General features: G+C 49.9%; 3 protein-coding genes, 1 long non-coding RNA gene and 1 pseudogene across 4 annotated transcripts; 1 reads left to right on the top strand and 4 right to left on the bottom strand.

The window, feature by feature from the left end:
* Nucleotides 1–755: 755 nt before the first annotated feature.
* Nucleotides 756–874, top strand: LOC120617420 (uncharacterized; annotated as a pseudogene).
* A 3,747-nt stretch (nucleotides 875–4,621) lies between these two features.
* LOC120617305 (metallothionein-1A) lies at nucleotides 4,622–6,395 on the bottom strand. The gene is made up of 3 exons (XM_039880923.1): nucleotides 6,240–6,395; nucleotides 5,602–5,667; nucleotides 4,622–4,859 (listed from the first exon to the last, which is right to left on the bottom strand). Exons 1-3 carry the CDS (start codon nucleotides 6,265–6,267, stop codon nucleotides 4,768–4,770), a joined length of 186 nt encoding a protein of 61 aa, XP_039736857.1. The 5' UTR covers nucleotides 6,268–6,395; the 3' UTR covers nucleotides 4,622–4,767.
* A 3,327-nt stretch (nucleotides 6,396–9,722) lies between these two features.
* On the bottom strand, nucleotides 9,723–11,077 carry LOC120617307 (metallothionein-1A-like). The gene is made up of 3 exons (XM_039880925.1): nucleotides 10,923–11,077; nucleotides 10,267–10,332; nucleotides 9,723–9,954 (listed from the first exon to the last, which is right to left on the bottom strand). Exons 1-3 carry the CDS (start codon nucleotides 10,948–10,950, stop codon nucleotides 9,863–9,865), a joined length of 186 nt encoding a protein of 61 aa, XP_039736859.1. The 5' UTR covers nucleotides 10,951–11,077; the 3' UTR covers nucleotides 9,723–9,862.
* A 3,632-nt stretch (nucleotides 11,078–14,709) lies between these two features.
* Nucleotides 14,710–15,694, bottom strand: LOC120617306 (metallothionein-2A). Its single transcript, XM_039880924.1, has 3 exons — nucleotides 15,534–15,694; nucleotides 15,151–15,216; nucleotides 14,710–14,944 (listed from the first exon to the last, which is right to left on the bottom strand). Exons 1-3 carry the CDS (start codon nucleotides 15,559–15,561, stop codon nucleotides 14,853–14,855), a joined length of 186 nt encoding a protein of 61 aa, XP_039736858.1. The 5' UTR covers nucleotides 15,562–15,694; the 3' UTR covers nucleotides 14,710–14,852.
* A 6,401-nt stretch (nucleotides 15,695–22,095) lies between these two features.
* Nucleotides 22,096–23,835, bottom strand: LOC120617395 (uncharacterized). The gene is made up of 3 exons (XR_005656904.1): nucleotides 23,338–23,835; nucleotides 23,029–23,094; nucleotides 22,096–22,172 (listed from the first exon to the last, which is right to left on the bottom strand). It is a non-coding gene; the product is annotated as an uncharacterized LOC120617395 (long non-coding RNA).
* Between the last annotated feature and the right edge of the window lie 974 nt (nucleotides 23,836–24,809).

Raw genomic sequence — 24,809 nt, 5'->3', positions numbered from 1 at the left:
TCATCAGATGTGGGTGCTTTGACAATGACATCAGGATTCTATCTGGGTCTTGCTCTTGCTGTCCTCTGTCCGCGTCACACTCAGAGGAGTTTTCTCCACGTGGTGCCCCAACAGCTTAGCAAGTGTAGCAGAAACAGTGCATCCATTGCCCCAGGGTTCTAGTAAATACTTCAGGATTCACTTTGATTGGCCTGAATTAGGTCATATGACTATCCTTGACCCTGTAGCTCTAGTTGGCCAAGACCCAGTCATGTACCTGTTGAAGTAGATGGGGGGCATTCTGCACTGTGAGATGATGGTGCCATTATGAGAAGATGTATGTTGCAACTTAATTGTTCATTAAAATGACATGAGTGATTTCCTTGCTGGATTGGACAACAGCTTTCAAATACTAGAAAAATATTTCCTCAATTTTTTATTGTGATATTCATAGTGTAATGATTACACATTTTAGGTTTAATGTGTATTATCAACATCACTGCATCAGTCTCTTAAGTCTAGACAATCAGCAAACAATAAATCAAGCCCTGCCTTTCAGTGTCTACCAATTTAGAAAGTGTAAATACTGCCCAATCTCAAGCTACCAATGTGATGGTACTGAAGGCAGAGTTGGGAAGAGGTGCACAGTGATATATTATCATATAATATTTTCATCAGATACAGCAGAGTAAACAATCTCAAGAGCATAGATCAAGGGTTGGTAAATAATGGCCGGTGGGCCAAATTGGGCCCAAGGCTTGTCTTTGAACAGCCTAATTTATGTTTATGCCATCCTGAACGAGCCCGATCCTGTCTGATTTCGGAAGCTAAGCAGGGTTGGGCCTGGTGAGTACTTGGATGGGAGATCACCTAGGAAGACCGGGTGCTATAGGCGTAAAAAATAAAAAAAAATAAGGGATTGTAAGCTGACAAGGTCCTTGCAATCTGTGAGGTCAACCAAGGGGTTGCCTCACCTAAAAATAAAAAAAAAATGAACAGCCTAAGAATGGTTCTACATTTTTTAAGGGTTCTCAAAAATATAAATAAAAAAATAGAAGAATATACAACAGAGACCATATGTGGCTTTCATCCTATTCATAATGAAACAAAAATGTGAACCTGCATTCATCACATTGGAACTACATTGATTCATCAATTGCAAACCATAGATTGGTTATAGACACGTCAGTTCAGCAAAAATCAATGAAAGCATTCTGTGAAAATCAGTAGACTCTCTCGGGACGATATCAGGTACAATAAAGAGTATTGCATATTTTATTATTTTTTCCAAATTGCATACTACAAACCCTCTATATAGCATTATAATTTATAGTACATTTTTGTGCTCACGTGAATAAACGCATTTTTTTTCCCTTGGAGAACTGGTCATTTAACATTCACTAGCATTCCCCTGAAGTTATAGCATTTCGTGATAGGAAGGTTTAATGCTCCAAAGATGTCTGCTCTCGCACTCTCTCTGCCATTTGAGACACAATGGGAAGGCGGCTGCCTGTAAACCAGGAAGAGAGACCTCACCAGAGCCCGATTATATAAAGTGATTTTTTAAAAAGAAAGAATCCGCAAGGACAGAGGTATGTTAAAGGGACACAGGAGTCAACTGAAAGAGCTCCTACTGGCCAAAGCTGGAACGATTTGAGCGTCAAAATAAATTAAATAGTATCGGATCATAACCCAAAGTATAAAACAAATATCCATGAATTCATGCCGATGTAAATAAATAATCGAATCAATAAATAAACGGAGAAGAAATACATTTCCTTGGAGAAGAATTCCAAATGATTTGTGTAGACTTTTGCCCTCAAGGAGCATAACTTCCCTTTCCTTAAGTACAAGGTAATTTCCTTCCAAAGAGTAAAGCATGGAAAAGGGGGCAAAAAAGAGTCAACTTACAGTGGAGATAACCTGGCAAACACTACCTCGCCCAGGTGGTCAAGGTCAACATCAACAGTGATAAGTCATGTGGATAGCATTATACTTTTGATACAGTATAATGAGGGACTCTGTGGTTGTCCTCCCCAAAACTCGTAACCCCAAATGTACTGATGAGAAAAGCATCAGACAAATTCCAACAGAGGGGCCATCCTATGATACACTGGACCAGTACTCCTCAAAACTGTCAAGGTCATCGAAAACCAGCAACATCTGAGAGATTGTCCCAGCCAAGAGTTTGAGGTTGTAATGTGGTAACTTAGATGTGATCCTGGAATAGAAAAAAGACATTAGGTAAAAATTAAGGAAATCTGAATAAGATATGGACCCACAGAGCTACGAGGAGCCTCTTTGAATCCCTGCCAGGAAAGTGACTTTCCCAGGCCTGAGAGTGGCAGGCCCCAAGGGCAGGAAACACCTACCAACCTGAAGAAATCCTCATCCAGGTGTGTGTCTCACAGGCCCCATACTGCTCTGCCCTCGGAGCCTCAGGCCCTGGGCGTGGTCCTGAGCTGCAGGGCAACCTCTGGACTCCCAGCTGCTGCTTCTCACCTGAGTCTCCACTGCTGGCCTGGAGGTAAAAACCAGCCAACTTTACAATATTCCCCAACCCCCTCCCCCTAAATAGATGGGTCTGTAGAGGGAGGGAGGGAGGCCACCGTGGAGGAGGGAAGGACCCAAGCAAGAGCTGGGTTGGGCATATATCCAGCTTCTTTGGGTCCCAAGAAGACCCAGAGCTACTGCTGTTCTCACAGAAACAGATCTATAGCCGGGGCTAACCGTTGTCGTGACTACCACTTACGGTGGATTCTTCGCTGTCCCCATGATGTAGTTCCAGGTATAGCACGAGGTCCAGGTGCTCTTTGTTCCTGCCACCTGCGCCTTGAATTTACACTTCTCAGGAGAGAGGATCTGACTGATTCAGTGTCATCCGCACTTAGGGTCTACTTTGAGCAAGGCTGTTACCCCAGCTTTCCCCCCGCACCCCCAGAAGAGCTAGCCTGTCACGTTTCCAGCCCACTCAGCAAAGGGATTTGATCTTATCGATATGTTATCTTCTCTCTTTGTGCCCAGCACAATGATTTACATACAGTAGAGATCCAGTATGTGCTCAAATCAAGTAGAGGGCATTTATGAATCGCCTACTGATTGTGAGGCACTGTGCCTGGATGGAAGTAGCACTTGCTAAGCACTTATTATGTGTCGGAGACTGTGCTAGACACATTTAACCTACGGGGTAGGCGCTATTATTGTACCCGCTTTCCAGATGAGAAATATCAGGCACAGACAAGCCACACAACTTACTTAAGTAGTTCCAGCCGAGCAGACTGGCTCCAGAGATGATGCGTTTGACTGCTTCCCATAAACAAGGTATTAACTTCTGAAATTAAATAAGGCATTCTGATGCAGCCACATCAAATTAGAAAAACACTATTATAAATTAATCTCTCCAACAGACATCATAACGGGCACGCCCCAGCCACCCCTTGGGAAGATGGGGCTCAGGGACAGAACGAGGCTGCCACTTCACACTCGACTTGCAAAATACAAAGCCGCAGTGGGATGACTGTGCTTGCCAGGCACATCGCCAAGTCCCCTTCCCCAGAGAGGTCTGGCAGCTGTAGTTCCCTAAGGGAACCACATTTGTTTGTGAAAGACACCTTCGTGACCTTGCCACCAGGACTCCCATACCAAACGGGGCAGTGCCACATCGCAGGCCCCACGAGGTCCGTGCCAGGCTCTCTCACCGAGGCTGCTGGGACGCCAGCCCACCCACAGTGGGATGGTGTTTTCACAGCGTGAGCCCCCAAGGAGGCTTGGATCGGCCTCTCAACCTGGTTTGTTCTCTGTGAGGCCACTTGCCACATCCCATATGGCAAGGTCTGCCCATTTCTCCCTCCACAGACAGGAAACGGGTCCCTCCAGGTTCCCTGGGCCACCAGAGTGGACAGCCACTTGTTAGGGGTATTGGCTTCAAGCAGAAGCTCATTGCTTTTCACTAAATGATCATGTGTGACAGTGGGTTGCAACCTTGGGCACTTGTTACTTGTTAAAATACAAATCCGCTGGCCCATCTTAGACCTAAGAAATCAAGTTGGGGGCCGGGAAGGGAAGTAGGGAGGCGGCTTGGCCCTCTCATCACCTCCAGATGATTCAGCGTGGACGACTCCCCTCACGCTAGCCCGGACGTGCTCGCCTTCTATTTCCCGAACACGTTAAGCTCTTTCCCGCCTCGGGGCCTTTACTGTAACTGTCCCCTGACAGGACTGCTGCTCAGGCATCAGTGCCAAGGTCTCCTCACTCAGGCTCACTCCAAGAGCATTCTCAGCCACGGTCATTTTGTTTCTTCCATCCACTAGTTATCTGTCTGTGAGCTCCATGCCACCTCACCACTGAGAACCCAGTGTCTGTGTATAGAGTATGTGTGCCACAGTGGCTACCAAGTGAATGTGACACGCAGTGACACGGATATGCAAAAAAGGCAGGGACCAGTTTGCTCTAGGAGGTGGTAGAGGAAATACTCTGCCACAGCTCACCCAGAAGAGCCGAGGCCAAGCCAGATCGCGGGAATCATTTCACCTCGCCCCCACTTCCTGCGCCAACTCCCCCTTCCATTTCCCCAGACACGGGCTCCCCTACGGCCCAACAAGAACCGAGTTCCATATCCCCAAAACACCATGAGGAACGTGGAGCTGGAAGAGTCTAGATGTTTATTGTCATTCAAATATTTCATACAAAAAGGAATACAGAAATCGGTTCAGGGTTTATGAAAAAATTTAAAAATGCAGGTTTGAACACGGTGCTCTATTTACATCTGGGAGCAGGCTCTTCTTGATGTCACGCACAGCAGCTGCACTTGTCCGATGCTCCTTTGCAGATACAGCCCTGGGCGCACCGAGCACAGCCCACGGGGCAGCAGGAGCAGCAGCCTGAGGACAAAGGACAGCAAGAAGTCAGAGCGGACATGACAGGAACTGCCCTTCTCAACAGCAGGCCTGGCAAAAACTGCCCCCCACGCACAACCCCGAACAAGGAAGACTTGAGTTTGGAATGGCACGTGCAGTCCTGAGACAATTATTATAGAACTTTAGAATAGGTCCCACCCACTAGGGAAAGGCCACCCTGCCCTGAGTCCAGACAGGGCAGAAAGCCTGGAGAGGCAGTGACAGGGCCTCCGGGGGACATGGGTACATGCCTCCCCTGCCCCCCCCCAACGATGCAATGAAGTGAAGAAAGGCCTCAAGATCAGAGAGGGGCAAACACCACAGCAGCTCGGGAGGCGGGGAGGCGGGGGGGGTGCAGGGAAGCTCTGAGCTGCCTCTATAGGAGAGGGTTTCACCAGCAGGTCAGAGAAACCACACATGGTCACCAAGTTCAGGTGCATGAATTGCTCAGGACACTAGAGGGTTCAGAAGTCTGCATCAAGAGACAGGTTCTAGTTCTGGCTCCAACCTTGACACTATTTGGTGACCTCTCTGGACCTCAGTGTCCCTGGTTCTGGAATGAGAGATTAGGCTCAACCATCTCCATGGCTCTCTCAACTCTGACTCTGATGCAGGGGAGGAGGGAAAGGTGGTAGGGACACTGGGTCCCTGGCCTCCTTTCTGTGGACCTCTGTCCTCTAACTCAGCCCAGCAGCTCCCAGATTCCCAGGGGAAACCCCACACTCACTCTTCTTGCAGGAGGTGCATCTGCAGTCTTTGCATTTGCAGGAGCCGGCGCAGGTGCAGGAGCCAGCTGCAGGGAGAAAGACAGGCAGTGAGATGTGAGTGTGACGCAGGAGAGAATAGTCAATCAACAATCACTCCCTGTACCTCCTGTCAGGACTCGACACTGGGAGCCCTCGACCCACTCAGGGCAGATGAGGACCAGCCCCGCCTTTTCTCTTTCAGTTCCGGAAGGTAGATCCCCTCCTGATTTTACCCTGCAAAGGGGACGGGGGATCCCCAAGCTCCAGACACAACCCAGGCAGACTGGGGCTGCAGCCAGGATCTTATGGCCTGAACCCCACACCGGCAATGTCCCCACCTCCCATCAAGTCCTGGCAGCTCCGAGACCTGGACAGAGTCCAGCAGCCCTCTGACTCACTGAGTGACCTCGAGAAGGGCAGCCTGAAGCCTCAGTATCCTCAGCTCTAAAACAGAGGCAAAGGGAGGCTGGAAATGCTCTCAGGAGCTGGCTAGGAAGAAAGCTCTGGACAGAGGAGTCCGCTTGAGCTCAAGCTCAGAAAGCGTCCTCCTCCATCCCAAGACCACTCTGTCCTGTGCCTGGGAAAGGGGAATTCTGAGGCCCGAGCCGAGGGTCCTTACCAGTTGGGCAGGAGCAGTTGGGGTCCATTTCGAGTAGAGATGAGGCAGGAGGCCTAAAGCCAGAGGCGAAGAGGAACTGGTGCTGGCGAAACGCGTGGTGGCACCTAGGAGCCCGCGTGCCTGCTTTATAGCCGGAGGAGGCGGCCCGGGCGCAGAGGCCCCGCCCCGGCCCTTGCACCCCGGGGGACCGCATCCGTGCCGCTCGCAGCGCCCTTGGCCGGGCTGAGCGCACCTGGTGGGGCCGGGCGCATCATCCCCCTATCAGCGCTGAGCTCCGTGCGCTTGGCGCCGGGCCGCCGCTTTGGCGCCAGAACACGCGGAGAGGGGCTTGTGTGCCGTGCGGCACAGGGTGTCCCAGCCTCCCGGTTGGACCCTTCCCAATTTTCCCAAGGGGCAGCCACCCCTGTTCCCGGTGTTCGGGAGTCCTCGCCGTCTTCCCCCCGCCCCCCTCCACGCACACAAACACACACGTGTCCGGCTTCCCATCCTCACCCCACCCCGCCCTTTCCCGCGTCCTTGTCCTCCGCTTCGCCCTTTCCAGGAGCCCGTGTGCAAGCCCAGCCTTGTGCTCACGTCCCTGGCTTGACTGGTGCCCGGGAGTTGTGTGCGCAGAGCGGAGGTGAATGTGTCCTTTACACCCGGCCGCCGAGCATCGCTGTCCCTCCCATTTCTCCAATACGCTGCAAGGGGGAGAGCACGGGCCCCTTCCCCGCTCCGTTCACCAGGGAAGGAATGAGTGGGCACTTGTCCTGGTGCTCCTTTACGTCAACTTTCCAGGGCTTTCCTCAGCCAAACCTGGTGGCCCCACTCCAGGTTGGAGGTTCCCAAAGCACGGGATGTTCCTGAAGGAGGGAGTCATTTTAGGTGTTAAGGCAAACCTGGAATAAATAACAAGGAAGAAGGGTTATCTCCCTTTCAGTATTCCTGACAATTACAAAACATTTAGCCTGTGCCAAGCCTTGGCTAATGACTTTCACTTTTGAAGCCCGAACAACAACTCTGAAGGGAAATACTAGAAGTACGCACACAAGGAGTTTATGTAACTAACCCATGGCCATGGTCCCCATGCTGGGAAGAGGTGCCCTGGATCTGATTCCGGTCACCTCCCAGAGGAAGGAGAACGTCAGTGATGACCCTTCCTTTTGGCCCAGAGGTATGTCTTCACCACCTCTACTGTGCCACGTTCAATTCTGGGAATGACAGAATGACACATGCAAAAGGTATATGCGTATGTGTGCGTGTGTATGCATGTATATGATTTGTGGCTACCTTATATGTCTGGAAATAAACCGATTCTCATTTTCAGTAAAGAGTTTACTTTTCACATAAATAGATTTAAGAAAATAGGGTTTAAAAAATGTTCAGTTAATGATGAGGTTGATGAGGACAACACAGGACACAGAGCTAGGCACACCAGGCCTGGCTTATTTGTCTGCAAGTAGAAAAATGTCTCCTATGCTATGAATGAAAAATAAAAATTCATACCTGATATTCTAGGTTACTCACAGGGCTCCTGGCATCATCGTTCTAAGTTCCTGGCGTGTATTAAATGATTCAAATCTAAGAGCCGGGTGCTATTATTTCTCTTTTTTCACAGTAGAGGAGTCTGAGCCACAGACAAGTAATGACACCCAGCTATCAGTGACACAAGAGCGATTGGCACTCATGCTGGCTGCCTGCAGCAGCATACCCTCGCCTGCCGCCTGGCACCATGACATCTTATGAAAGAGGAGGACACTGAACACCTAGCACAGAGGCAGCAGTGGGAAGAGCGCTGAGTGGCAGTCATGTCCCTGCGCACAGCCCCTGGGCTTCATTTTGCCATCTCTCAAGGCGGGAGCGCAACAGGACTATCTCGAAGGACCCCTCCAGCTCTGAATATTGAGAGGCAGGATGTAGCATGCGGTGATATCATGATTAGCCACCTGTGGTGCGTAGGGAGTGAGACAGCGGTAGCATACATTCAGACCTCTACCAGCTGTGCGACTTTGGGTAGGTTGCTGAACCTCTCTGGAAAGCAGCACAATCACTCCAGCTCCTGGGCCTTCAGTCTCTCACCGGTTCCTGCGCAAATCAAATGACATGAAGGGTGGGAAAGGTTTTCGTGCCTGTCCAAATTCTGTGGGAGCATCTTGTCCCAGCAGATTTATTGTAGATCGTCCACACTCCCCATGGCACTGAGTCAGCAAGGTTCTCATGCCATCTCCAGCTTTCAACCCAGATTAATGCTTCAGAATCAATGAGCCTTTCTCCAGGAGCTCGTTAGGAGCTAAAAGGAACCAGTGTTGACATTGTGATCATATGGCCACAATTTATTAAGCTCTAGCCAGGAGCTGGGCCTGTGTCATTTGTTCCTCACATTGAGATGTAATCTCTTTCATATTAATGAAGAAATGGAGGCTCAGAGATTATCAAAAGTCCTGTCCAGGTCTCAGGGCCAGGAAGTGGCTGTGAACCAAGATACCTGATGCCAGGACCTATACCCTCGAGCACTGGCTGGCTTCTGAAATCCCTCTTCACACAGGGCACCTGTGGGCAAGTGTGGTCCTGACTCCAGGTCCATGTGACTTGTCTTTCTCTTTGATTTTACATCAAATAGCAACTCCCTCCACAAATAGCCAAGGGGCCTAACCGTTGCCATTAATTACAAGTCATTCCCGGCCTTTCTCCTGCCTAATAAACCCCACCACGCCCTCCCAGCTGCAGAACCGTCATCACCCGCACAGGCAGACATGATGTCCTTCAACTGGAACCAATTCCCGGGTACATTCCTTCTTCCTGAGAAAGGCCAGGCAATCCCCTCCAAAGTGCTGGACACTCTGCCGATTTCAAGCGGCCACGGGCTGGATTTTGAAGGGGCAGACACCTGCCTGACCCAGCAAAAGACTTACCAAGGTTCAGAGGTAAGCCACAACTAGGAGTTCCCAGGGGGAGCAGGTACCCTGTCAGTGACACCAGGTAAGCCAGGAGTGATGGCTCCCTGTGAGGATGTAGGGGGACACTGCTCTGCAAGGTTGTGCACCCCACACACTGGGGAGTTTGTGATTGTTCCCAGTGTTCAGTGGACACCTCCCATGAACAATGTGCAGCTTTTTAAAATTTTAAACATCTAGTTTTCTCGTTGGTTCTTCATATATTTAAATTACTTGTGTTGAACCTCAAAATGGGTTTCGCATACTGTCCTTTCAAATTTTTCTTAATTTATTTTACCAAAGTTGATATCTGTGAATGTTAGAAACATTGAGATATGGTCCTCAACACCAATGTTTTAGAAGTAAGCCTTTAGAGCATGTGTCCTAAGGCTCTTCCATGTGATAGAAGATGAAGCTCAGTGAGGTCACCTCCTTGCCTTAAGACACTGTTTGTACTAACATTTCCATGCAGAACCCAGCCCTCTGTGCTTCCAGTCCAATCTCCAACCCAGCCCTCCTGGACACAGAAATCCTTATTCCCGACGACGCACAGCAAAGAAACCAGGGTCAGAATAAAGGCAACAGCTTTTTATTATCCTTCACATATTTAGTGGAAAAGAGAATGTGGCAAATGGGTCAGTGCGGAATTTAAAAAAATGCAGGTTTGTACACGGTGCTCTATTTACATCAGGGAGCAGGCTCTCCCTGACGTCACGCACAGCAGCTGCACTTGTCCGATGCTCCCTTGCAGACACAGCCCTGGGCGCACCGGGCACAGCCCACGGGGCAGCAGGAGCAGCAGCCTGTGGAGAGTGGGGAAAATGAGAAGTCACAGATGACTTCACCGGACACCTGCCTCATCCCAGAGGACCGAGAGTACGGAAAAGCATGCTGTCTTGAGACATTGAGTAGGACCTTTGGGGTTTGGTTTTCACCAGAAGGCTAGCCTGCCCCCATCGGAGCCCAGGACAGGGCAGGAAGCCTGCAGTGGCAGTGACAGGATCCCAGGGACAAAGGAAGACAAACCCCCAGAGACATCCACTGGCAACCAGCTCTGGGCTCCCTCCCTCGCCTTAGCCCAGCCCCCGTATTCCAAGAGAAGGCCCCACACTCACTCTTCTTGCAGGAGGTGCATCTGCAGTCTTTGCATTTACAGGAGCCGGTGCAGCTGCAGGAGCCACCTGCAAGGAGGAGAAAGGCAGTGAGATCTGAGTGTGATGTGGGAGACAGCAGTCCCCAACTATGCTCCGCCAACCTCCTCCTCTGGAGAGGGCCCAGCCCTGGGAACTCCTGTCCCACGGAGAACAAGCCTAACCCTACCTTCCCTGCCCTTCTGTGGGAGAGGGCATTGCATTCCCTTGTATTTATCCCACAGGAAGGGTCCCAGGCTCCATACTCAGCTCAGGAAGGCTGAGTCTGGAGGCCAGGATCTTATATCCTGAGTCCAGAAGAGGCAAAGTCCCCTGCCTCCCTCCCAGCACGGGCAAATTAGGACCTGGGCAGAGCACACAGGCCAGATCCAGCAGCGCCTCAACCACCTGGATGAGGTGGAGCAGGACGGCCCCTGGCCTCTGATTCAGGAGCTACTGAGAGGCTGGAAACGCTCAGACTGGGGATGAAGGTGCTTGGTCAGGGAGAAAGCACAGGACCTGCTATCTACAGGAGTCCACTTCAGCTCCAGCTCAAAATATTCTCTTCTCTAACCCCAGGGACACTGTGCGTTGGTGCCTAGGATAGGGACATCCTGAGGCCCAGAGCTGAGGGTCCTTACCAGTGGGGCAGGAGCAGTTGGGGTCCATTTCTGGCAGAAGTGAGGCGGGAGGTCCGAAGCAAGAGGCGAAGAGGCGCTTGTGCTAGTTCAACGCGTGGTGGCGCCTAGGAGCCCGCGCGCTCACTTTATACCCGGAGGAGGCGGCCCGGGCGCAGAGGCCCTGCCCTGACCCTTGCACCCCGCCCGCGAAATCTGTGGCGCACTCGGGGTCGGTGGCAGCGCTGAGCGCACCTGGCGGGCCGGGCGCATCGTTCCCGCATCGCCTTTGACCTCGGTGCGCACCGCGCGCAGACGCCCTTTTGGCGCCAGATCACGAGGAGGCAGGGGGGGCTTGTGTGCCTTGCAGCCCGGGGTGTCCCAGCCTCCGACCAGACCCTTACCAATTTTCCCCAGGGAAAATTTCCTCTGTTCTCCACGCCCTCGTTGCTGTGACCTCGCTGCCTTCATACCCCCTACCCCCACCACCCCACCGCGCCTTTGTCCTCCCGTATCCTCCCGTTTGCCTATTCCAGGAGTCCGTGTGCAAAAAGTCCCGTTCTTGACTTGGCGCGAGCAGGGGAGGGGCAGGAGGGAGGTGTGTGCAGCGGAACCGCCCGCAGTGGGGCCGGGGGCTCCCACTTGCATTTCTTCTCCCTGCACCCCCCCTCCCCCACCTCCGGCATCAGGCCCTCAGCCCCATGCCTGCTGCACACTGCAGCTTGGCCAACCCAGGCCTGTGCCTCCTGCCTTCTTTCCAATCTCTACCTGAAAAGATCCACGGACATGTTTGTCCCCGTCCTTCACAGAAAGCACTAGTGCTCCCCACAGCCTGCTGTACACCCCACTCCAGGCAGTTCCCACAGTCTGGCTGTCCCCAAAGGAGGGACCACTTTAGCTGATGGAAAGACTAGGTTTTAACTAACACGGCAAGAAAACGGTTATTTCCCCATTCATTCTTCTCACCGTGACATAGCATTTAATAAGTGCCAGGCCATGATTGAATCACTTTGGGTCTGCGTACCCTTCCCAGAACCCCCAAAGGGAAATATTTTGATCTATGAGCCCTTTTTACTAACAGGACCGCTTCAACAGAAGAAGTCTAAAGCAACTTGCTCAAGGTCACAGAACTAGGCATTTGTGTACTAAATTGAAGACAGTCAGGCCCCAAGGGAAAAAGGGAAGCTCCCTGATAAGCCAGCCTGTGGGCTAGGTCTGTTGATAACACTTCTCAACTGCCTGAAGCCATTGAAACAAGAGCAAGTCGCGAGCTCAGCCGTGCGCAGCAACGAGAGTGATCCATCAAGAGAAATAAATATATATGTGGCCCCCGTCTCCATCTGGAAGAACACAGGTTCTCACTATCCGTAGTGATGAAGAGTTTGCTTTCCATATAAATGTATTTGAGAAAGTATGAAACATTTCAAGGAACAATGATAAATAAAAAATATGGTGTAGGTGGTAGAAGACATGACAGTTTTCCATAGGTATCTGCGAAGGCACAGAGCATCCTCTTCGTGACTTGACATCTTTTTAGTGCCGATCACAATTTCGTGGGAAGAGTGAAGGACTCTCTCTAGTCTACATCCTCATGGGGTTGATGAGGAAACCACGGGACACATAGCCTGGCACAACAACCCTGGCTTATTTGTTTGGAGGTAAATAAATTTGCCCTAAGCTATGTAGAACAATCATAAGCAAAGAGCTAGTGTTACAGACCACTTACTTTGTGGCAGGACCCATAGTCGGTGCGGTACATGTATGAACTCATTTACTCCTGTGATCATATGGTTTTATTTTGCCCCTTTACCGTGGAGGAGACTGAGCCACAGGGAGGGTATGTCACGTTGCTCCTAGTGACCCAGGTGGGATGTGCGCTCACTCATGCCGACTGCAGCACCATGCCTTCACCCAGCACCCTACATCCTGACTTCGCATGAAAGATGAGGATGCTGAAACCTGGTCCAAAGGCAGCAGGGGCATGAGCACAAAGCTGGCAGTCTGCAGAGCTGTGTCACCTCTCTGGACTTCAGTTCTCATGTCTCAATCCAGGGGCACAATCGGTTCTTCCTTGAAAGGTCCTTCTAGCTCAGAATAGTAATAGGCAACATTCAGCACCCAGGGACAGCATGAGCAGCCAGCTGTGGCCAGAAAATGAGGCCAGCTGTAGTTAGATTCGGACATATGACTCTTGAGTTTATGACCTTGGGCAGGTTGCTTAACTTCTCTGGAAAATGGCACAATCTCTTCAAATCTTGCATTTTTACTCTCTTACTGGCTTCTGTTTGGAACAAATGACATAATGTGTGGGAAAGGCTTTTGTCTATCCAAATGCCATGACAGAGTCTTGTCCCATGGGGCTTATTGTAGGAGTTTATGCAAAATCCCTCTGGCAGGAGGTCAGCAAATTTTCAATCCCACCTTTAACCTCCAACACAGAGTAATGCTTCCAAACCCACGAGCCTTTCCTCCAAGAACTCACTGGGCTCTAAAAGGGATTCACTCACCACGAATGTCAGTGTGAACACAGCGATCATAATGTCCACTGTTTATTAAGCCCCAGCCTGGAGCCAGGACCCTAGCTTTTATTCCTCATATAGAGCTATAATATCCTTTCTACAAATTGGGAAATGGAGGTTCAGAAAGTTTCAATGACTTGCCCAGTCCACACCATTTGTGGCAAAACAGGCTGGGAACCAGGATGCATAACACCAAAACCCATGCACTTGGCACAGGCTGGCTTTTGTGATCCTCCTCTTCTCACAGGGCACCTGTGGCCAAGCACCATCCTGATTCCAGGTCCCTGTGACTTGTCTTTCTCTTTGATTTTACATCATCAAACAGCAACTCCCTCCACAAATAGCCAGGGGGCCTAACCATTGCCATTAATTACAAGTCACTCAGGGCCTTGCTCCTCAAAAACACCCTCTCAACCACAGAACCTTCACAGGCTGATAGGAAATCATCTGGAACCGATTCTCAGGCATACTGCTTCTAGCTGAGAAAAAGGCCGGGCCATTCCCTCCAAATCCCTAGGTACTTGGCTAGGTTAAAGTAGCCAAGGGCTGGATTTTGATGGAGGGCCAGATTTTAGCCCGACCTAGGAAGGAACTGTCAAAGATTCAAAGCCAAGTTAAAACAGGGAGCTCTCTGGGGTTGCAGATGTCCTGTCAGTGACACGGGGCAAGCCAAGAGTGATGGTGGTTCCCCATGAGGGTGGCGGGGGCAGGGCTACCCCAAGTGTGTGTGGCCCACGCATTGGAGGCATTTGTGTAGTTTCCAGTGCTCAGTGCACACTTCTGATGAACAACGTGCAGTGTTTTAAAGTCTTTGTTTATATGTTTATTAAAATTGTGTTGAATCTAAAAATGTGGGCTTCATATTGTTCTTTTATGTCATTTCACAGCAATTATTATTTACCAAGATTTAGGTCTGGGATAGATAGGGGAAAAAAAAAAAAGACCGATTCTTCACGAGAATTTTTTAAGACCATGTAGGAACCAAGCGGGTGGGAACTTGTTTTCTACCCTTAAGTTACTTTCAAGCCTTAAATCCTAAAGTTGAGCAGGGAAACCAGAGAATGAGAATTCCTGAATTGAGAAGTTTCTGTACCATCGACGTTGACTCGAGAACGGAGGGGATTCTGTGCCTACCCAAGCCCATTCGAGCCTCTCAGTGAGGTCTCCTGGCTTGGCTAAGGCTGTTTATTGCAGTGTAACAAACACTTTTGTCCAGAACCCAGCTCTCTGCACTTCCCATCCAATCCTCCACTCCAGCCCTGGTGGGCAAGCCAAGGAAAACAGAGTCAAAATAAAGTCAACAACTTTTATTATCATTCATATCATTTATAGAAAAGGGAAGACATGTATGTAGCAGAGGGGTGAGGGTTGCACCAAAAAATGCAGGTTTGTACACGTTGCTCTATTTACATCTGGGAGCAGGCTCTTGCTGACATCACGCACAGCAGCTGCACTTGTCCGATGCTCCTTTGCAGATGCAGCCCTGAGCGCACTTGACACAGCCCACGGGGCAGCAGGAGCAGCAGCCTGGGGAAGGGAAGGAAGCAGCAGAGGTGAGTGCTTGGGACAAAGGATGAATAAGGACTCCTGTCCTTCCTGACAGGGGCCATTGTAGAGGTGCCGCCTTCCGTAAGGGGTGTCAACGACCGGCCTGTTTAAATTCCCGTGAGGGCGGAAAGGAGGGTGGGGGCCCTGGTGGGAGGCATTTAGGGAGATGAGAAGATTCCACTCACTCTTCTTGCAGGAGGTGCATCTGCAGTCTTTGCATTTGCAGGAGCCGGCGCAGGTGCAGGAGCCACCTGCAGGGAGAAAGGTGAGAATGGTCCCTGGAGACCTGAACGCGGAAAGATGCTAGGATCTTGAGTTCCAGTCCCAGATCCACGAACAGTTCAGATCCACCACCAGCTCGTGGGAACTTGGACACGTCGCGAACTCTGATCTTATCAGTAAAAGGGAGCCAATAGAGAAAGGTAAACCGAACGCTTCAGAAAGGGGCCGAAAGGGGCCATCGGAGCCCTGAAACTCAGTGATTAGGAAGGTCAGGAGAGGCCCCAAACTGCTTCTCTAGCACTGCAATCAACACCGGGCGTCCTAGCCCCGGCCCAGGCCCCCTTACCGGTGCCGCAGGAGCAGTTGGGATCCATGGCGAGTTGAAGCGGTGGCTGGAGACCGGAGACAGCTACCAGACCGACGGTTAGGGCTTGGAGAAAGCGTGGTAGAGCCGAGCACGCAGCGGGCTGCTTTATAACGGGAAAGAGCCGGGTCGAGTGCAAAAGCCCGCCCGGGCCGGGCGCCACCTGCACACGCCCCGCGCTGAGTCACTGGGGCACAGGGCCGTGCGCACTTGGCCGAGCGCACCGGGCTGTGCACACGGGTCGCAGAGCGCCAGTTCCCAGAAGCTGTCCTACGTGCAACCCGGACGATCCCAGTTCGGAAGGGGCCGGGTGCAGAGCGTGGACACGGCGTCCGGGACATCCCAGGCCTTGCGCCGAGCACCCCGTGCCCGCCCTCCCGCTGGGTGCACGGCTTCCGCCCTGCGTGTCCAGTACTTGAACTCCAGGGGTTAGAGAGCTGGTTGAAGCGGGCCTTGGGGATCCTGCTCAGACAGATAATCCGTTGGAAGTGAAGACAGATTACAAAAAGCTCTTTGTACCTGTCAAGGCTTGATAATTGTGTAGCACCCTACGAAACCCAGGGGATGGTTATTGATGACATACCTATCCATTGTATATCCCGGAGTTTAGTATGCGATAGCGAGCATAGTGAGTGAGTTATTGTGTGAGTTCTCATTTAATCGTGTATTAACCCTGTGAGGTAAGGACCTTCCGTTATTCCCATTTTAAAGAGGAGGGAATGGAGGCCCAGAGAGGTTAAGTAACTTACCCAAGGTCACAGAGCTAGGGAGTGGCAGAACCTTGTGATTCAAATCAGGGGGCCCAGCAGATTCAGAAGACTTTCTAAGGTAGACATCGGCCAGTGGGGAGAATAAGGTCAAGAAACCACGAGCCTTGTGCTCAGGAGACTCAGGTCATGGGGGCAGTGCCAAAGGAGCGCAGGGAAAAGTGATCTCACTGAGGCAGGGGGAGCAGAGAGGAGACCCAGTCTGGGCCAGGAGGAGGTGGGCCAGAGAGGTGAGGAGGGTGAGAAGGTCTTTGTCAGGCAGGGGAGAGGAAGGAGCAGAGGAAGCGGCCAGATGGAAAGTTGGCATCACCCCGGAGCACGGAGCACGGAGCACGTGGAAGGGAAAACCCCACAAGCATTTTCTTCCCTAGAGGATGCTGACGGGAGAAGCCAACCAGATTTGTCTCTGCGGAGGCACAGCCTGCTTTCCTGTCTGTACTTGACTGGCCCCTGTGTAGCAACAGGTCTTAGATCATCAGTCTCAGAATGCCCAGAGTGTCATCAGACTCAGGGAATGGGTTACTGGAAGGTTCCCGGCAGCTTAGGGAATCCTGGCTGCTGAAGTGGGAGTTTAGTGAGGAGGCGGACAGAGAACGGGCTGTCCTTGCAGTATTCACTGTATGGTCCTGTGGAAATGTCTTCATCCTCAGCTCAATCGTTACTTCCTTTAGGGAGCGTGTCCTGATCCCCATGCTGTCAGGATGCCCGTGGAACATGCTGGAAAACATTCTGTTATTTTCCTTCCTGGCACATTCCATGTCTGTAGTATGTAGGAGTGTGTGTGATTCTTGGATCGATATCTGCATCCTTCCCCATCCCACTGAAAACGTCACTGAAAACTCCAGAATCAGTCATTGCCCCTGAAATGTGTCTCCAGCACTGCCCCCCTCCCGCACGGGGCCAAGTTTGCAGTAGGTGCTTAATAAATATTTGTGAAATAAAATATTAGGGGGGTAATCCTCTCTATGGCTCCTCCCTTCCCAGCCCCTACCTTGCATTAGGGCCAATTGCAAAATGAAAATAAAAACTTTTCTTCACCCATCCCCGGGACCTGTGTACTCAGAAACACCAAGCAGTGTGGGAGAGTTGAGCCGTCAGAGGGACCAAATTCTAATGGTCCACTCGGCCACTCATTTGTTGACTGACCTTGGCGGGTAGTCATGTGCCAGGGCCCCTCTGAGCTTCAGTTTACTGGTCTCTCAAATGATCAAATTGTGCTAGACTTCGAGGATCACATGCAAATGTTCTCTGACTTTGGAGCCAAGGTCCTGGAAATCTCACTGTGTCTGGCGACCCTGCTCTTTGGCAGTGAGTGGATTTTGTTGTTGATATTTACCTATGCGCACACATGAAATGCAAAATTCCTCGTTTCTAATAAATCAGATGGTCACCTGTCCACTCAGGGGAAACAATCCAGCTCTGTGAAGAGACGGTAGGGCTTGTTTTTGCCCTGAAAGTATTCAGTCTAGCTCTGGGTTTGGGCCATCCACGTTGGCAGTAATATTTGCTTCCAGTTCTCAGCTGTCTCCCTTGAATCGTTTTGACTGTGCAGGGGGTGCGGTGACAGAGCTAAACGCCTCTGGCATCACCCTCTCCTCACCCATCCCGCCTCAACTTCCCTTTTCTGTCCCTAAGCACTTCTGCAGTAGGATCAGGACATTCACACCCTTCTCCAAATACACTTGACACTCCACATGCCAGGTTTTTACTTCCTCCTACCATCCCCCAAAGCCCATTTGAACCCTTGTCCCCCTTAGGAAAAAAATAGTGTAGTGGGGAGGTGTGTGCGTGTGCGCGGAAGGAATTTAAATCACTTCTTCAATTAAAAAAATAAATAAATATAAATGATAAATAAATAAATAAATAAATAGCAATGGGAAAAAGTGCAGCTCTATGCCAGCGTTACCTTATTTTTTTTATTAATTAATTTATTTTTTATGGTGACATTGGTTAACGAAATCCAACAAGTTTCAGCTGTACACTTTAACAGTGAGGCATACATATATTTACACTGTGTGCTCACCACTTCTCATAGTTAGATTTCTTTCTGTCGCCACTTGTTTGACCCCTCTTACCTCATGTACCTCTCCCCTCCCCCCTCCCCGCCAGAGTTAATTTAATGTCGGGTTAAGAATGCTACATTTTCTAGGATTTGACATCTTTAGCAATCGAGAATTAATTTTATAAATGTACATACTACTACTAAAAACAGAATGCCATGGGGGCAGGGGGGACTAAAGAGTGGGGAATAAACCAGAAAGCTATAAATAGAATGATGTCATTTGTTTCCCAAGACTATCGATATACTAGGGTGTTGCGAAAATAATAAAAAAGCGAGATATTTCACAGCAAACTTTGGGAGTCGGGTTAGGACTATAATCCACGAGTTATCTCTGGGTAAATGCTGCAGCCGTAAGCACCTCCAGTGAGCATTCTGGGGGCAAATGAGAAAAGGCTTAAATGCCTCCTACTCCGGGGAGTCTTCTCTGATCCCCAAACGATGGGGCTTCTTCCTTCTTAAAGCCACCAGAGCTTTTGTTTGTGTCTCCCCTCCCTCCCTGGGCCTCAGTCTCCCCATCTCTAAAATGAAGAGAGCTGGGGTGCCGTGGTCTGTCAGTTTCTTCCAGCTCTAAAGCATCTAAATGTTCTTGCAATGGTTTTATCTTCCCCACAAGTCCATGTACTTTTTGAAGGACAGTGACCATTTCTTTTCATCTATCCTCAGAGTCCAGCATCCATAAATATTTTTGTGATGCAGCAGTTTGGAGGGCCAAATTGAGATGGCGGACTCAGTGAAGATGTATGTCTCCTGGGCCCGCTCCAAACCCCATGGGAAGATGGAAAAGACCACTCATTACAAGGCTGAGCGACGGAAAACAATAAAGAATCCCATCAGAAAAAGAACAAAGTTGTAGTACGTACACTAATCAATGTAAAAACTTATAATAAAGTCACAGTAATCAAGACTGTGTGGTATTGATCCAAGGATAGGCATATAGATCAGTGGAACAGAGTGAAAGTTTAGAATGAAATCAGCACATGTATGGTCAATCGATTTTTGACAAAGGTGCCAAAAAAAGAAAAGAAAAGGAAGAAAAGAAGAGAAGAAATAAATTAGATATTTATCTCATATCCTCCATAAGATGAACTCAAAATGGATCACAGATTTAAATTAAAGAACATCTAGAAGAAAACAAACAGGAGGAACATCCAGATGATGTAATTATAAAATTAAACTTAGATAAAAATCATTATATTATCGTACATAAAGAAAATGAGAAGGCAAGGAACAGACTTGGAAAAACTATCTACAAAGCATAGATCTGATAAAGGACCGGTATCTAGAATATATAAAGAACTCTTAAAACCCAATAATAAAACAAAGGACCCAATTTAAAAATGAGCAAAAACACACTTGTTATCTTCTGGTTTTTGTTTTGTTTTGTTTTGTTTTTTGTTTTGTTTTGTTTTGATAGCAGTCATTTGTTATGGTCTGAATGTTTCTGTCTCCTGGGGCCCTTGGGAAATGCTTAGGTCTTGAGCGGGGAGCTCTAACAAATGGGATTAGTGCTCTAATAAAAGAGACCCCACAGAATGCCCTAGTCTCTGCCACCATGGGAGGATACAATGAGAAGTCTTTGACCCAGAAGAGGGCCTTCACCTAACCATGCTGGCATCCTAATCTCAGACTTCTAGCCTTTAGCACGGTAAGAAATAATTTCTGTTGTTTGTAAGCTCCCCAGCCTGTGGTATTTTGTTAGCAGCCCCACCGGACGAAGACACCATTCTAATGGATGTGAGGTGATTTAGCTTTGTTTTGATGCTTTTACACAAGGGAAGCCAGAATCGAGAAAACAGGTATGGTTATGTTGAAGGCCTAGACTTCAGTCAGACAGCCTGGGTTCAAATCCTGACTCTGCCACATTCTAGCTATGTGATCTGTTAAAAACGAGACAGTAGGCCCAAAATGGGGTCACTTACGTTAAGCCCAATATCTTCAAACAGAGACTTTATTACGGTTTTGGTTCTCCCAAAAATGGAATCTTAAACCAGTCATTCAGGAATCTCCTGATCCCTACCTAGTAGGTAGGTAATCTGCCTGACTGATCCCTGCTACCTGCTAAGGGAAAGTAACTGCAATGATCAACCCGTTTTGTTTTGGTTTGGTTTTGCCTGTTATAACGTCCTTGTTCCTGCTCTCTCCTGCCTATAAGTCTTTCATTTTGTGCAGCTCCTTGGAGAGCCTTTCCGCGACATTGGATGCCGCCCAATTCCAATTTGTTTTTGCTTAAAGAAACTCTTAAAAATTTAATATGCCTCAGTTTATTTTTTTTAACAGGCTTCGTGTAAATTACCCTAAGCCCCTATTGCCCCATTTATAAAATCCCATTCTTCTAGAGTTTTAAGGATCAAATAAAATAACGTCCTTAGGAGGACTTAGCACAAGGTAATTCAAATTTACCAACCTTTTCTTTCATGTGTCTCTTAAAAGAATTGTCTCTACCCCAAAGCAACAAACACTCTATTTTCCTCTTCCGAATTCTTTTACGGTTTTGATTTTGCTCTTGGGTGTTTAAGTCAACTGAAAATTAATTTTTACACGATATGCAAAGGGGTAGCCAATTGTGCCACCGCTTTTCACTGACTAGTGAATCCTTTTGCCACTGATTTGATCATGTCCTACTCCCAGCTACACAGGGATCTGCTTTTGGACTCTCTGTACAACTGATCTATTTCTGAACCGACCCCACTTCTTAGAGCTTTAGAACAAGCAGTGCCAGCAAGTCTTTTTTGTTGTTCCTTTACAAAATGGCCTTGGCTTTCTTGCACTGGTTTTTTAAACTCAGCCTGTTGGGCTTAAAAAAAAAAAAAATTCTTTGTGGGCTTTTAAATAGATTGTCCAGAAAAACTAACTTGGAGGAAAATACTGATGTATTTACAGCACAGTGTCTTCCTACTGGGAAACTTTTCTCTCCCAGGATTCTATTTCTCCCTTCTCGGCCAGCCAGATAGATCTGGGTGTTCTCTTTCATCAAGGACTGGACCTCAACCACCCAGATAAAAGCTCTTATTACCCTGCTTCCCCTTGAAGAAAGAAGGAGCTAGAGACAAATCGCCAAATGAGAAGATTTGAAAAGGAGCCGACCAGTCTGTTTTGGGGAGACAGGCTACTCAGGGGTGGTAACTGTGGAAACACAGCTGGCAGTCTGCCAAGACAGTGTTTCCTGGGGCCTCCTGAACTCTGCTAATGATTCTGAAAACAGGCGACTTTGTAGGAGCAACTAGAAAATTCCAGGAACTACAGGCCTTTGGGGTTGGGGGCTGGTTTTACCTTCCCCCAACCCCATTGTACAGATGAAGTGAGGTTGAAAGGAGGGAGAGTCAAACATGTCTGGGTCTGGTCTCCTCTCTTTCCTCAGAGTTGAGCTTGACTTGGCTGAAGGATCGAAGGCCATCTGAAGGCGGGAAGGACATCCCAGCCCCAAGTAGACCAGTAGCCAAATCTCAGGATTTTACTTTTTAACTGGGCAGTTCCCTCAGATTGGGCACCCCCGACCCTCCTATCCTTCCGTTTAAGAAGAGACCAGTCCTTGGCTTATGCTAGTCATAGGATTTTTTTATTGTCACTTGCCAGCAGCAAGCAGAGGAAGGGGATACACAGCTGAACCTCCCCACAGGGAGAGGTGGCACTGGGCCGCCTGGTACTATTTACACACGGTTCACACCTAGGGCACGTCCTCATCTCAGTGGGAGCAGTTGCACTTCTCCGCCTCTGCCTCGGCCCCCTCTCCACCTTTGCACGCACAATCCTTGGAGCATTTCTCACACTCTGCAGGGCAGCAGGAGCAGCAACCTGCAGATAAAATCAGGTGCGCCCAGTCTGATGACCTCCCCCCCTACCTGTCCCCATCAAAAAGGAAGGGGGAAACAGGAGGGGTGCTGGGGGCTGCTCATTGTTCCCTTCCTAGTCTCACACCTGGTTTGACTCAGCGTCTATGGTGTGTCAGCTGCATGCTGGGCTGCCACAGGAGAGGGGTACCCAGTAACTAGCCACAGCCCCTCAGATGAGTGCAGGGGAGTCTCCAGGATGGTAGGGTCATGCCCAGGCTAGGGGAGTGCTGGGCCTTAAGGAGAAAGTATCACAGGGTAAATGACCTTGAAAAGAACCTTGAAGAATAAACTTGAAGGAACGGAAATGGTACAGGTATGAGGGGTCCCGGGGATCCATGGGGGGGGGGGCATCCATGCCTCATCTCATACACCATGGAGATAGGGAGCCTTCCTCCCACCTCCTTCTCCCCATATATATTACACTGCTTCTGCAGAGACCTGAGGCAGGTCAGACTGAGGGGACCCACAAAGGCCTGGGGGGCCAAGGGACCCGGACTCCAGATCCAACTCCCAGCCTCTCTAACGGCTTTCCCCGGCACTGGAGGTTTTGGGGGGAGGGGCTGGACCAGGGAAACAGTTGTCGTCTCAGCTGCCCATTTGAATCATCTGGGAATTTACAAAACATCTTGCTGCAGGCCTCCTGGATCATCCCTGGGGGTGGGCCAGGGCGATCGTGTGTTAAGGCCACCGCAAGTGGTTCAGTCCCAGAGTCAGAAGCGCCTTAACAGGGGGCCTCGGGGTCTCTCCATATTGCGGTGGACAGACTGAGGGGGCGGGGCGGGCAGAGGGGCAGGGGCGGAGCGGGTCCCCACACTCACTCTTCTTGCAGGAGGTGCATTTGCATCCCTCGCACTTGCAGGAGCCAGCGCAGGTGCAGGAACCACCTAGAGAGGGAGATGCCACAGGAAGAGATCTTGTGGTGAAACTCTGGGTGGGGCCAGGCCTAAAAGGAGGAGGTGGGGTGCTAGTCTCTGTTCTTTGGGGTATAGCCATGCCCACCCTTCACGAGGTTCAAAATGGGAAATAGGGATCCCTTCCCCCAAATGTCCTTGAGCAAAGATGTCGGGAATGGGGTTCTTTGCAAGTAAGGAGGCGCGCTGTGCCGCAGGATGGGGGCAGGGGCTCACCAGTAGGGCAGGTGCAGGTCTCAGGGTCCATGTCAGCGGAGATGCGGCTGGAGGAGGTGACTTGGCGAACTGGCTTCTCTCGGCAACTGGACGCCCTGGCTGCAGCAGGTGGCGAGGCTTTTATAGCCCCAGGCGGGGAGCGCACGCTCAGCCCGCTGGGTGCAAGGCGCCCCCTCTCTCCATCTGGGCGCACAGACCCAGGCGGAGGCGCGCATTGCGGCAGCGGTCCCTCCCCTCCCCCGCCGTGCTCCCTGACTCCCCGCCCTGCGCGCAGCCACTCTGTGCGCAGGGGAGGACTCTGCCCGCGCTGGTGCTCGCCGGTCGCCCTGTGCTCAGCTGAAAACAGCTTTGAGATTGAGGCTTCAGAGCTGGGAGAGCAATCTCCTCCCATGCCCACCGCGGTGGGTAATGTTATGTGTCAACGTCTCTGGGCTAAGGGATGCCCAGATAGTCAGTAAAACGTGATTTCTGAGTGGGTCTGTGAAGATATTTCCAGGGGAGATTAGCATTTGGATTGCTGGGCTGAGTAAAGATTGCCCTTCCCAGTGTGGGTGGGCCTCATCCAATCTGTTTGAGGGCCCGAATAGAACAAAAGGAGGGAGGGAGATTTACTCTCTGCCTGAGCTGAGACATTCATCTTCTCCTGCTTGGAGACACTCACTGGTGCTTCTGCTTCTTAGGTTTCAAAACTCCGACCGAATGACACCACCTGCTTTCCTGGTTTTCCAGCTTGTGGATGGTAGATTATGGGACTTCTCGGACTCCATAATCGTGTGAGCCAGTTCCTATAAAAAATATATAATAGATGTGCTTATTATGCCTGTAATATACATCTCATATCAAGATCTCTATATATAGCGGTTTTATTTTTCTGGACAACCCTGACTAATACACCTTCCACACCCAAGGGCGACCACGATTTTGAGGGGTCCGAAAACCACAACATCTTTCTGCAATACCTCCCCGCATTCTGCGGGTGGCCGGGGCCCCTCATCCTTCAGTTCTTAGCTTCCATGATCTCTGAAGAGCATTCCATACAGGCGTATTGCTCCAGAGGGTCCCCCTTGTCCCCACCTTTATTCTACTCTGACCTCTCGTTACTTCTCACAACCTTAAATTATTTTGTCTATGTTCCCTCTGCCTGTGATTCTCCTCCCAGATATCCACACAGCTCGCTCCCTTCTTTCTTTGCGTCTAAGTCTTTGCTCAAATCTGTCTCTGTGAAGCACACCGTGATCACCTATCTACAACTGCGACCCACCTCAAATTCCCAGGACCCCTGATCCCCATACCTTGCTCTAGCTCTCTTTTTTCCATAACGTTTAACACCTTCTGACAAACTAAATAATTTACTTATTTGTAAAGCTTATATGCTGTCTTTCCTGTTAGAGTTTAAGCACCACGATCCTATAAGGGATCATTCCTTCTGTTCACTGATACATCTGAAGCACCTAGCACAGTGTCCTGTACAC

Source organism: Pteropus medius, unplaced genomic scaffold (assembly GCF_902729225.1).
Source record: "Pteropus medius unplaced genomic scaffold, Ma_sr-lr_union100, whole genome shotgun sequence".
Lineage (NCBI taxonomy): Eukaryota > Metazoa > Chordata > Mammalia > Chiroptera > Pteropodidae > Pteropus > Pteropus medius.
This window is presented reverse-complemented; position numbering and strand designations above follow the sequence as displayed.

Excerpts from the sequence above, each read along its gene's own strand:
- LOC120617307 (XM_039880925.1), bottom strand. The coding sequence starts at position 10,950 with ATGGACCCCAACTGCTCCTGCCCCACTG. Across the intron at positions 10,333-10,922 it reads CAACTGCTCCTGCCCCACTG|GTGGCTCCTGCAGCTGCACC; the intron begins GTAAGGACCCTC and ends TCCTCCTTGCAG. Across the intron at positions 9,955-10,266 it reads ATGCACCTCCTGCAAGAAGA|GCTGCTGCTCCTGCTGCCCC; the intron begins GTGAGTGTGGGG and ends CACTCTCCACAG.
- LOC120617305 (XM_039880923.1), bottom strand. The coding sequence starts at position 6,267 with ATGGACCCCAACTGCTCCTGCCCAACTG. Across the intron at positions 5,668-6,239 it reads CAACTGCTCCTGCCCAACTG|CTGGCTCCTGCACCTGCGCC; the intron begins GTAAGGACCCTC and ends TTCTCCCTGCAG. Across the intron at positions 4,860-5,601 it reads ATGCACCTCCTGCAAGAAGA|GCTGCTGCTCCTGCTGCCCC; the intron begins GTGAGTGTGGGG and ends CTTTGTCCTCAG.
- LOC120617306 (XM_039880924.1), bottom strand. The coding sequence starts at position 15,561 with ATGGATCCCAACTGCTCCTGCGGCACCG. Across the intron at positions 15,217-15,533 it reads CAACTGCTCCTGCGGCACCG|GTGGCTCCTGCACCTGCGCC; the intron begins GTAAGGGGGCCT and ends TTCTCCCTGCAG. Across the intron at positions 14,945-15,150 it reads ATGCACCTCCTGCAAGAAGA|GCTGCTGCTCCTGCTGCCCC; the intron begins GTGAGTGGAATC and ends TCCCTTCCCCAG.